Here is a 12,818-nt window from a genome sequence, read left to right as displayed (position 1 = left end):
ACAGATGAGCTGAGAGTTACTTTCAGCTCCTCTTCCTATTTGAAGCTAATGAATGCAGATTGAAAAGATGTTGATTCCATCTAAACAAACGCCCCCAACACCTGCGCATCAACTGGCAAGACTGTCCTCTCCAGGACTGAAATAGAAAACATAATTTAAATATTCATACCCCTCAATGGGCTGAATGAATAAGCAAATTATTAATCCGTCCCACTTATTTCTCCTCCTCTCTTTCCTGTGGAGGTTTAAGAGCGTGGACAAGAGCAAGTAGCCTGCTTAACGTTAAATGGTGTAATTTGTTATCTGGGGGTGTTGATAAATTAGTGTTCTCTGTTACAGTGATGTTTCCTATTAGTCATGATCTGAGAAGGTCTCTCTTTCCTATGTTTGTGTCTTTGCTCAGACATCAGAGTGGAGGAGTAATTCCAAAGACCATTATACACAGAAAGCATTTTATCAACTGTTTTTGCTGTCTATCAGTAGTGTCTGGATTTCATCAAGTGTGCCCATCCACACGCACTCTAAAACCTGTCGTGCCCTCTAAAATCAATGAATGAAAATCGGTAAAAGATGATTTATTCTGCTGAGCCATCATCAAAACCGTTTTTATACGGGAAATTTTTCCATCAATCTGGTGTAGACAGTGGGTCTGGCTGCCTTCCTTAAGGTCCGCTTTGGAAGACAGCTTGTTCTCAGGGACAGAAACACTAAACAGAGGCCTGAGTCAGTGGGACTTAACTCAGTTAATGTGGATTCCCAATAAGTGGTGCACTGAATACAGAAATTTCATTGCTTCAGTGAACATCAATAGTGATAGCTAATTTTCATGGACTGCTAATTCAAAAAATGTACAAAAACTTTCCTGTAAAGCATGCACCGGGTAAATGAATAGAGTTTTTTGTATGATACAGGGTTGCTGTATTGTTGTCTGTTATGTCATGAGTAAGGCTTTTTTTTTTTTACATTTTGCACACTCAATGTACTTAATGTATTTTGGCAGCACACCTTAGCCAATAATGGAACATCTCATGCACTTTGAGTTATTCAGCAGCTTAAAATAATAACATTTGGCAGTAGGCACGCTTTTATTGGCTCTGTGAGTTGTGGCTTTGCCATACCAGCAGATATTTCTGCCTGAAAAGCACTTAACTTGCATTTTGAAAATTAAGTAAGGCATCAACACAGCAACATAGATGAAACTGGCGCATTTGATGATGCCCATAGTCTCTGGCAGAGGGTAAACTGTTGTGTCAGGGATGACCTTAATGTCAAGACATCTTGACCTTGCCCAGTGGTGAAGCAGTATTAGAAAATTATGTGGATGAAAACAGCCAAGGAGAAAAGAAGAGTACACAACGCCCAGGCTCTGGTGAAAAATGAGGCAGAGAAGCATAAGGAGGACACGTGCTGAAGACTATTTCTGTCCTGTTATTTTTAAAGACACGCAACAAACCTTTAACTTCATCACTAAAGGTTATTACAAAAAAACTATATATTGAGTTATAAAAATGTCAGTTTATAGAAACACCTCTTACCTGTGTATGATGCGCTTGGTGCGGAGATATCCCAGAGCCAGAGCCAATTCACAGATGTAGAGTTTGACGGTGCTCTCTGAGAAGTGCACATTCTGTTGCAGGTGGTAGCGCAGGTCTCCGCCCAGAAGCAGATCCACCACCATAAACATGTCCTCCTCATCTTGGAAGGAATACCTATAAGGAAAGATAAGTTGAAGAGAGAAGAGTGATGGTAACAAAGAGCCAGGGAAATGTCGAGAAAACTGGAGAAAGAAATAAAAATTGAGGAGACGTGTAAGAGAAGGAGGGAAAAGAACTAGGGAATCAAGAGGTGATAAGCCCATCAGCAAAAACATAAGATAACAAGCGCAAATTGAACTCATGCCAGGTTTGTGCACCTCAGGCAAATCAACCTTTTTAACATAATGTGTAACACCTTAGTATACAAAGTTTGACAAGCACAAAAGGTTCAACAAAACCTTTCGGGGTTTTAACAACATGATCTCTATTAAAAACAACCTCGGAAGCCTCACATACTCTCCGAGGACAGGTGCTCCTCTAAGTCTGGGCCTTAAAGAAAAATACTCATCACAGTCTTTCGCAGCACATGCTGTCTACGTGATGCCTGTGGCAAAGTTTATTAACCTTCTGTCAGGGTCCTGAGCTCATTGGTTTTTTTCTTCCTTCTCTCCCTTCCTCTCTCTTGCCTCTCCCCCTTTCCTGTGCTCTCAGGTGAAGTTTGGGATGGTTCCCTGATCAGTTCCCTAATCTTTCTGTAAACTGAACGCTTTGGTCTAGGTCCTGCTTCAGAGTCCTTTGACAAAGCTTTACTCGTTATGACACTTTTAAGGCTCAGAGAACTGAGAAAATCCCACAGAAGTGGCTACACAGCAGACATGTGAGACAGCTGAAACAACACTCCTGGTTGAGCACTTTTGTACAGCTTAAAGAAGAATTCCAGGTGTTTCCCCCATCCATGTGGCTCCATGGGTACAGGTATGTTTAGGGAAATGGGGTTTGTTGGATTGACTGAAAAGTCATAATAATGGGAAAATGCCAGGCTGAAACGTGAAAATCTCCTCTCAGATGACAGTTTACAGAAAGTAGACATTCTGGACAATGTCTACTTTTACAACCTTATTTGTTTGAGTCATTATTATTAATCATAATAACCTGTCAGTCAGTTGTAATAAATATCCATCCATCCATCCATCCATCCATCCATCCATCCATCCATCATCACTCGATTTAAAAATATAATGTCAGCCATCATCCTTATACTTGTATGGCAAGGATAAAAACATGTGCCTTCTTAGTTGTCTCCACATGTCATTGTATCATGAATAGCTTTCTAACTATTCTTGTTTCCTCTTAAATTTTCCGTGGGCTCAATTTTGCATAGTTTTTACAGTACACTGTAGTTAATATTTGCCTGTATATGGCTTAGTCTAGTATTGGTGTTAATCTGTGAAGAATGCGCTGAGTGTGACTGCGGTCATCAGTCTGCTCATCCCTGAAGCTCCAGCATGCACAGCCAGCCTGTCTCAGCGAGAAGTCCGCTGCGTTGCACTTTGAGTAGCTGTTGCACAAATAATTGATTTTACATGCTGAGTTTCTCACCGGGGCTGCGCTTTTTATTCACTTCATTTAAACAATGACTTAATTAGTTTCTCACCCACGATTAATTTATGCAAAAACTGTATAAAAAAATCGCAGCTGCCTACTTTTTTTTTTCAAACCTCGCCTAGGGTTTTGTTCTGCATACAGTTCGCAACACAATGTCCTACATTTCCACGCTCATATCTTGCATAAAATATCAGATCTGCTGCTACACTCGATTGAAATGTGGATTTAATCGGATGCAAACAGCCTACAGCTTAAATTGTTGTATTGTTGAGAAGAGTCTTTCTGTTATTGCTGGCAGAAAGTCAAAGTGTAATGGCCAAGGATGGCTTTGGCTGTCTTGGTGAATACCCTTCCTCTAGACCCTTCACATTAAACTGAAGGTGAAGCTTTTCTGCACTGGATGGATGGAGATTGATTGAGCTGACTCCAAACTGTCTACTATGGCTCAGATAATGCTGAGACCACTCAACATCTGATTGCCGCAGCCTCCGAGTTTGGAAAGACTATCTGTGGCATGGACATCCTGGAGATGCATATATTTATATGCAAAAATAAATATTTATCCTAAAGATAATCCTATTTCTGACCCTCTTTAGGATATCCTATTTACCCCAAAGTCAACTACACTGAATCAGGCAAAATATGGTATTTTTGCACCAGCAAGGTGATTCCAAAAGAGATCTATGCCAAAAACTTGTCATATCTCAGTATGGTGTGCAGCGTATCCTTAAAAATGTGTCAAGCCAAAATAAATCTACAGCAGATGAACAGTATCTGGAAGTCATGTCCTTATGAATAAGAAAATAAATCCAGCAAAGACGTGACACAGGACCTCAAGAATTCACCAAAGCCTCATCAGAAACTGTCTCAGTGGGTGTAGATGTAGGAAAGGCTGAGGCATGTCATATTACAGAAGAATTTTAGTGAACATTTTAGTGCAACAGTTCTTATGGAGTGAAAAACCTATATTTTAAATTGGCAAGAGGTACAACAGTGAGTGTTTACAGCCATCTGTAAAACACAGTGGATGCTCTGTCATAGTTTTAAGATTGATGGAACTACAAAGGCAGAAACGCATCAGATTTTAATCCACCAATAATGTCATCTGGAAAGCATCTCATTGTTAACAGCTTCATTTTTCAGTATAACAACGATGCCAAACAAATTGCCAATGTAGTAAAAGCATAGCTGGATAGAAAAACACACAATGGAACGCAATCAGTCATGGATTGGTCTCGCTAGAGCCTGGACCTCAATAATGTGGGGGGTTCATCTTGGCACAGAATAGAACAAAAGGCAGCCAAACGTCAAAGAAGAACTTTGAATGTCCTTCAAAAACTCTAAAGAACTATGTCTTAAAGAAATTACAGAAAAGCTTGTCTAACAGAGTTCAGGTTGCGATGAAGAATAAAACTGGTCATACAGAATATTGACGTTAAAGCTCATTTGCATTGTACAAACCGTCGCTGCGTTGGGACAATGAGAATAAAAATGTATTCGGAAAAGAGGAGACCTTTAACGGGAGTCTACCAAGATTTTATTCTGGAAAAGAAAAGTTTCAGCTGCTGCAGATATAACTAGAGTGAAAGAGTGGTTTGGCATGTATGCTTGTGTGTGTGATGAAAGAAAGGGAGAGTGAGTTGGAAAACGATATGACGCTTGAGTCTGGCACAGAAGGAAGAGACACACATCAAACCTGCATCATATTAACGCCACACTCTCTGCATTGCTTCACTTTGATGCAGGATTTGTAGTTTTTTCAGATGACACAACTCCAACTGTGATCATGGAGAGTAAAAATGTTCTAGCTAATTATATTCCTCTAGTTCTGTGTACAAAGATACGTGAAGAACTAATGAAACACACATTTGGATATGCCAGTCTAGGTGCTATCCTGTTACTGCGTACAGCAATTACAGAAGAATTACAGAAAAATAAACCGTAAGGAGTTAAATAGCAGGAACATGTATGCAAATTTTTAAATGCGATGCTGAAAATGTGTGAAATACTGATGACTGAAAATCTGATAAAGTTGCAAAAAAATCTTGCCAAAGACTCTTAAACCAAGATAGGAAAAATAGGCCTTTTTTTGTTTAAAGTGTCCGCCAGACACCTTTTACTGTTTGCCGGATAGACTCTATTTTTACTCCATCTACTAATCGTTTGATTGACTGTCTTTGCTTCTCATTTGCTCTCTTGCTGTCTCCTGTTTCTCTCATCCCTTCTCTCTTATTCTACCTTAGTGTTTCTCTCTTTCTGTCACACACACGGAGTGTAAATACCTCTAACTGAGCCGATTTAAGGAGGTAAAGAATACAACGGGACTCTGTCACAAGTATTTAGGAGACACAAACGGGACATTAATTCCTCTTTTTTCTTGGCCACAAAACAAAAAAAGGAGTTACTTGTTTTATATGTATACAATGAGATGATCTCTTCTAATATGCTGAGTTCAGCAACTTTTTCAAGACAGGGGAATTGATCTTTACATCTGAGTTAAATGTGCTTCTTGCTAATTTATTCATTACTACTAAGTATTTAATAATTATTTATTTTATGTCATGTATACTAGAGATATCATGAGCCAATCTTGTGGATTTCTGTTTGTGTCGATTTAGGTATATTTTAATAGACTGAGATTAAAAAAAATGAGAAAAAAGGGTAACAAATATTGGACATTCCTATTCTTTGCCTTTAATTCATTATTCATCCAATTAGTTCATTAATTACCAATCACTTGCCAGATACCAAATGCATTTAGGCATGCAGATATGGTCAAGATCACCTGCAAAAGTTCAAAGCAAACATCAGTCACCAGATCTCAATCCAGCAGAGAACCTTTGGGATGTGGTAGAGCAGGAAGATTTGCATCATGGATGTGCAGCTAAAAAAATCTGCAGCAATGTTTCCGGCACCTTCCAGAATGCCATGAAGAATTAAAGCAGGTATGAAGGTAAGGGACCAAGGTGTATCTAATAAAGCAGTGTGTGAGCATAAATGCATTTTTTTAAATGTGGATGGCGCTCTCACTTTACTTGCGTTACAGGATTTAAATTTTCTTGTCACTTGTTAGAGGAAAAAGAAATACAAGAGTTTTTTTTGTTGTTTTTTTTAGTTGGTTGGTAGATTATCAATGGTCAGAATAAACCATGTATTGTATTAACGCACACGTTAATACGAAAGTTCAATGTATTACTTCTTCAACTACTTGATGAGTTGGTTCACAACTTTGTGTTGGCTTCAGGGCAGCGAGGCCATCAAGTTAATCGATATCACTCTAGAGCCGTCTGTGAAACCAGTTTAATCGAGTAGAAAACCAACTCTCACGCTTGGCTGATGTTTCCATGTTTTCCTGTCCCAGTAGGATTTCCGTCAAAGAGACAAGGTGGTAAAAACTGAAAGGGCTTAGCCATAATTGGGGGTGGGGATGGGGGGCTGGGGTGGAAATGTTCTGTCCTCCAGGAAAAGGAGGAGTGACTGACTTGCCAAAGTCTTCCACATAAAAGAGACAAACCATAGTACACTCACACAGACCTCTCTGTTTGTATGGTTGTGGATTTTGCGCTGCGATTAGAGTGCATTAGGTATTTTTTTTTAATGATAGTTGATAATAAACAACATCGATCTGGAGATGACTGACTTAGTACTAATACAGCTCTATAATTCAGCTATTTCAGCACTGTCTCTTTAAAAAAGAAAGAAAGAAACAGTGCTTGTGAATGTGCTCTCCATCTCAGTCGCTCTCTGGCCATGGGGAGCTGGTACTTGGAAGGCAGTTGAATATGAATGAAGTCTTTAGTGACCTGCTGCCACTGCTGTCAAAATGAATTAGAAATGGCACTGATTATGTTGTTTGCCACAGGTAGAGTCTGGGTCACAGAAGCTACCTGAGTTACCACTGACGCTGTCTCATATTAAAACTGTGCATTGCGCTGATCACTGTATGTAAACGAAAACAATTCTAACAACTTAGAGAACCCCCCTTCTAAATAACCTTGTTTTTAAAAGTGGTAGTCCAATCACAGCTGTAGTAGTTTGCTGTTTCTTTTCTCAACACATTTTTTGTTGTATCCTAGATTAATAGCAGCTAGACAGATAAAGTTTCACAAAACTTGTTAATAATGGATGACATAAACAACATAATGGCATGAAGATGAAAAGCTGTACAAGAATGAAATGGAAAATAATCAGCCAGTCAGTAATGGGAGTCCCGTCTCCATTTGCCTTTGCACCTGCAGAAAGAACAGACATCCATAAGCAAATAACGCTGTTGATGCTTCAACCACAGTTTTGGGCTGACAGAAGCCAAGAGTCATCAGGCTGCAGATTAGCACCTGTGCATTACGTTGAAACTGTGAAAAACTTTTCATTCGCTTTCCTGGCATCGAGCCTGGTGTCTCTGTGGCGCGCTCGCTCTCTCTGTTTCCTCAGCTTGTGTTTTAACCGCTCCCACCTCCATAATATTCTTTCTTTCTGTGCCTATCTCTACTGTGCTACACATGCATTTCAATGTGACCCCTTTGGTGGCTTCCAGGCAGCCGGTCTGATGGGAGAGCATCCGCCACGGAGCTTTTAGAAGCAAAGACACCCCGGGCCACTTTAGTAATGGAAGAAACCACAGGGGCTCACAACCTAATGGTAACGTGTCCTTACAAAAAGACTCCCTTTTTCCTCTGTCAAAGGTAACAGTTATGACATGTAAGGCTACACAGTTAATGAAGTAATACTGAATGTGCTGCAGTTTCCAAAGGGAATTATATTTTCATCACAATATAAAGCGCCCTGAGATGACTTTTATGTTGAATCAGAGCCATATAAATAAAACTGAATTGAATTTCTATACGGTATTGAATGGAACTCTCATCTAGTACATACTTAAATAATAAAAGGAAAATAATATAGCCACTGCCTCACTTGTATTTCTAACACTAAATTTAATATTGAAGCACTTATGACAGACTTTTGGTCTTTGCAGTAATCCATCTTCCATACACCTTTTGTGAAGTTAATGAACTAAAACTCCCTCTAAACTGCTGAGTGATTTTTGGTCATTAACATTTATCTATTGAATGCCCGCAGCATAACAACCACACCAGTGAATCTCAGTGATAAAATGCCTAATCAGGACTTTGTTGTTCACCAAAGAGTAATGCAATTATAGTGATCAGACATAAATACTATACAGATGCACACACGCCTAATCTGACCACCACACCTTGTTTGAAATGGGCAGAGACAGTCAACCGCTCAGACTGTGACATGCCGGATCGATGCCGACAGCCCGCCGACCTTCCTCCCACCCAATCTTCCAACACCTCCCTGTGACTGACAGCTTCCATCAGTCTGCGTCTAACGCTCCTTCAGCACATACAAAAAAAGAAGTGCATTGCTAAATTCTTGCCCTCACATATATAAACTAATACACTTAAACAAGCAATAAGAAATAGTACTTCAATCATTTAGCAAATGATAAAAATATTAATCAACTAACTTCTTTTTTAGCATTTTTTTATCAGCAGGTTTTCCTACTTGTGTGCCTGCGTCTTCAGGGAATCAGTAACAGTGCTTGATTATCATATTTTCTGATTCAGGTCACCTTGACTGAAGACCAAATAATTGACATGCTGACATGTTGCTTTCAAGCATTCAGCGATGGCTGCAGTGTTAAAAGTAAATTGAGGGTTTCACACACAAATTTCGCAGATACACGAGGATACTGTTTGTACCTGACGTTCAAGAAGGCCTCATTACAGTAATCGTGATATTCGAGTCTGGAGCTGGGCTTTTCTTTGGTTGTACCAATCTTCTAAAATGCATCCTGTTTCTAAGCAGACTGTAGTTCTGCAGAATACAATGTGTTTGCGGAACCTTTTATATAAGGATTCTTAGACGAATAGTCCTCTTTTTTGCCTTTTTCTGTGTGTGTGTGGGAGGGCATCGTGGCTTCTGAGAACAAAGATGCACATGAATGAGAAATGATGAATGATGCCTTTTTCTGCATAGAAATCTAGTGCATTAGTAAGATTACATAATGCAAAAGAGGGACTCCCTAAAGCAAATGAAGCTTTTACTTCACAATGTCTCAGACTTTTGTTAATGTACTTCTTTCTTTCTGCCTTTGACTGTTATACAACATTTTTTTTTATAATTGGCATGTTATATCGTGAAGGTATTGGTCCCAGAATTTAGCAATGTCAAATGGAGGTCAAAATTTATATCAAGCTATTAAATTTGTATCAACTTTTCATTGATGCAGGCAACTTACAGGTTTAAGTGTAAGTAAATGAAGAGCGTTTTCCATTCTTCTTTTCCTATGTGCTTCTGTCACTGTTGACACAGTTCGTAATGGAAACAAGATGTCAGGAGTCTGCACGATATTGTCATGTAATTAAACTGAAAAATATTATCTATGCCTGGGATGTTACATTTTAGGTTGAGCTTTTTAACCAGCTGCCTGAAGCCTTGTTTTTCCACCTCGTAACCACAGCAGTATTTTCCACCTACTGTTTGCCCTTTCTGTCATATGGAGTATAACTAGTGCTAGTCTCTCCTCCTTCGTAGGCTGACTGTACTCATTAGTGTGTGTTCTTGCCTCAAGTGGTGAAACAAGTTTGTTGTTTCCACCTGTAGCTCGAACAATTTTGTTGCATATTTTGCAGCATAATGTGGTTTGCTGGAGGTTGTTGAAGTAGCTCCCTTCTTAGCTACTAAACTGCCACCAGAGGCCGCTCTGGCTCTCAGACATGCCTGGGCTCGTCTCATTATTGTGTGAATTAGCATTGCTATAGCAATGATACAGCGATATGACATTTTTATTAAATTTGTAAAAGATGATACCAGCATTATTGCGGGGATATTGGATCAGCCCTAGATGTCATTATGGAGACTTCTGAAGTACTAAAGTAAGTCTACAACAGTCAAAATTACTGCATGACTGACTTTCTCTGCTTGAGGCTAGTGTTGCTCACAAAGAAAACGAGTGCGCAACCAGTGCTCAACACTTCCAATACACTAAGCAACAAACAAGCTGTTTGAAAAAAGTTCTCCCTCTGTGTTATACCCTCATCAACAAACAAATCAAATGCTAAATCCACAGTTAAACAGGCAGCAAGCCTAAAAGCTGAAACTTGCAGCCTCTCTGTGTCTCTCGCAGCATGACTGTACAGTATCCCTTCCCTTTTAGTCAAAGGATTTTAATGCTAACGAGTGGTTGACACCACAATGTATGACTTTCATGCACAACTGGCTGCTTTACTGTTTGTGGTGCAATCAAAACCAATACTTTTTACATTTTAAATGGGTAACATAGCATAAATAGCTTTGTTTTCACTCCTGTCTCTCAAATGCATTGCTGTTTGGCTGCCCAGTTTCCAGACATTCTGAGGTAATGCCCAGTCGCAAGTGCAGTGGCAGCAAGAGGAGCAAAAGGGAAGTATAGCAGGTGGTGAGGGAGTGAAATAGGAGAGGTGAGAGAAGACACATAAGAGGTGACTGAAAAGAGGACAGAAGAGGAAGAGGAGAGGACAGCCAGGAGGCAGTTTTCTGCATCTAACTGGCTCAGTGCAGTTCATACGCTTGCAGGTAATCTCTCCCTCTCTCTGACCTTGAGCACTTACCTCAGGACAATCATAACTTATGCCAACTCAACATGAAAGAGAGAGAGAGAGAGAGAGGGAGAGAGGGAAAGAAAGAGAGTGGGCATAGCGCTGACCCAAGCACATCTCTGGAGGATATCACCCCCACCCTGGGGGGCTTACACTGCCAACAGCATTAACTTCCAATTTTTTTTTTTTTCGTCCAACACAGCATGCAATCAAGCAAGAAAGCAAGCACTGGTATTGTTTGTCTGATGAGTCTGTACACTGCACAGACTGCACTGCACTCTGCCTTGTGGCTTCTTATCTTTTTCTGTGTTTTCATGTGTCCATCTATCCTCTCCTCCTCTCCTTTTTTGAAAAAATGTGCTTAAATGTGCTTAAATGACTTGTTATTCGTTCTCACCAAATTAGGTTTTATGATGTAAAAGTGACACAATGGATAAAGAGTAGAAAACACCTGATACCTCATTTAAGTGTTCAGAAGGACATACCTAATGTGGGAACAGCCTTAAAATCAAAAAACATGTAAGAGGAAATGATAATAATAATCACTATCATTGTAACAGAACTGAACAAACAACTATGTTTTAATCTTTAAAAAGCAGACTGCATGTGTTGTTGCTGTTTTTCTTCGTCTTTGGAAAGACATCTTTCTGCCTCTCAGCTTGACAGAAGACCAGGGTGGCTTCCTTTCAAACGTTGCAGTGTGGGAGTGCTTATCAAGAATTAATGACGCCTTTCAGAAGAAAACTTAACAAGCTATACTTATCAGGCATCTTAAGTATGATTCTTGGTGCTCAATAAACTCTAGCTTTCAAATTATGACGAATGGCTGGTTAAAGGCACCTGATGAGTCATCCTAGATTAGCATTCCCAGTTTGAATGAGCTTGTACAGTTGTCGAGTAAAAGATTTCCTCAAACCGAGATGCGATGAGGCAAATGGGAAGCTGCCAAGAGAGGAGATACGTTTGCTCATATGTGCTGTTCTTCAGTGGTCAACAGCTTTCTGGATGAATCTGCAGGCTCACTCCAAGACTGTGTAAAAAGGGTTTGTTTTTGTTGTTTTGTTTAATTGATGACGCTCTTTCATTGGGTCTGTGCATTTACTGATTTGATAGGATCCAGTCACCATATAAAATAAATGAGTGAGAAAGAATGCATTACTAAACCAACGACGGGGCATTTATAGCTGATGGCAATAACCAGTGTGAAACACAAGCCTTTGAGATCAGCTGCTGAAATGGAAAGCATTCATAATTTCACAGCAGCCTTTTGTGTACATATTTAATGAATTCAGCAGTAGTCTGCTAAAGTCACTTAGTGCTAAATTCAATACACTCTGAGCTGGAATTTAAAAAAAAACACACATTTCTGTCAGAGTCCCCAAACTCTCTGATAGAAATGACCCTGGCAAGATTGCTCATTCATTCATTCATGAATGAGCAATCCTCTATCAGACACACATACAGAATGAAAGAAAGATCCAACCAAACATCTAAATACAGTTGTTTACAGAAGTTTACATCCACTAATCATGGGCATGAATATCACGGTAATTTGGGGTTTTTAATGATGCCTTTGAAATGTTCCTCTACCAGGGTGGAATGATTGCACAGCATGCATCTTTACCAACTTTAAGCAGGACGAATTGGATGCACAAGTTTGAAATCATTTCTCTTATCCACATTGGATCAAAAGTATGTATACAGGCTCAAAATATATACACACACCTCCACTCTTATTTGGTTAAATCGCCTTTAGAAAGCTGCATCCCAACCAGATGCTTTTGGTAGCCTTCAACAAGTTTCTGGCATAACTCTGCCTGGATATTTGACCACTCTTCTTGACAGAATTAGTAGAGTTCACTTAAACTGCTCGCGTTCCTGGCACGGACTCAGCTTTAAGTTTAATTCCCAAATTTTGAACAGGGTTGAGGTCGGAGCTTTGGAAAAAGTCTGTAAGCTTAATGTAAGAATGCTTTATCCACTTCTGCGCTCAGTCTTGGAATCTGCACTCATTTGGAAAAGGCTCCAGTTAAAATTCCTTCCCAACTTGATTAAATATAAAATATAGATAGAT

General features: G+C 39.6%; 1 protein-coding gene across 2 annotated transcripts in view; it reads right to left on the bottom strand.

The window, feature by feature from the left end:
* stk32a (serine/threonine kinase 32A) overlaps positions 1 to 12,818 on the bottom strand; it is a 62,303-nt gene that overhangs the window by 40,626 nt on the left and 8,859 nt on the right. For both annotated transcript variants that reach the window (XM_003446931.5, XM_019364178.2), the window contains exon 5: positions 1,536 to 1,709. In XM_003446931.5, the coding sequence (XP_003446979.2) occupies positions 1,536 to 1,709 (174 nt within the window). The remainder of the gene's footprint in view (positions 1 to 1,535; positions 1,710 to 12,818) is intronic.

The sequence above is a fragment of the Oreochromis niloticus genome, linkage group LG10 (assembly GCF_001858045.2).
Source record: "Oreochromis niloticus isolate F11D_XX linkage group LG10, O_niloticus_UMD_NMBU, whole genome shotgun sequence".
Taxonomy (NCBI): domain Eukaryota; kingdom Metazoa; phylum Chordata; class Actinopteri; order Cichliformes; family Cichlidae; genus Oreochromis; species Oreochromis niloticus.
The sequence above is the reverse complement of the archived record's forward strand: the minus strand, read 5'-3'. Positions and strand labels throughout refer to the sequence as shown.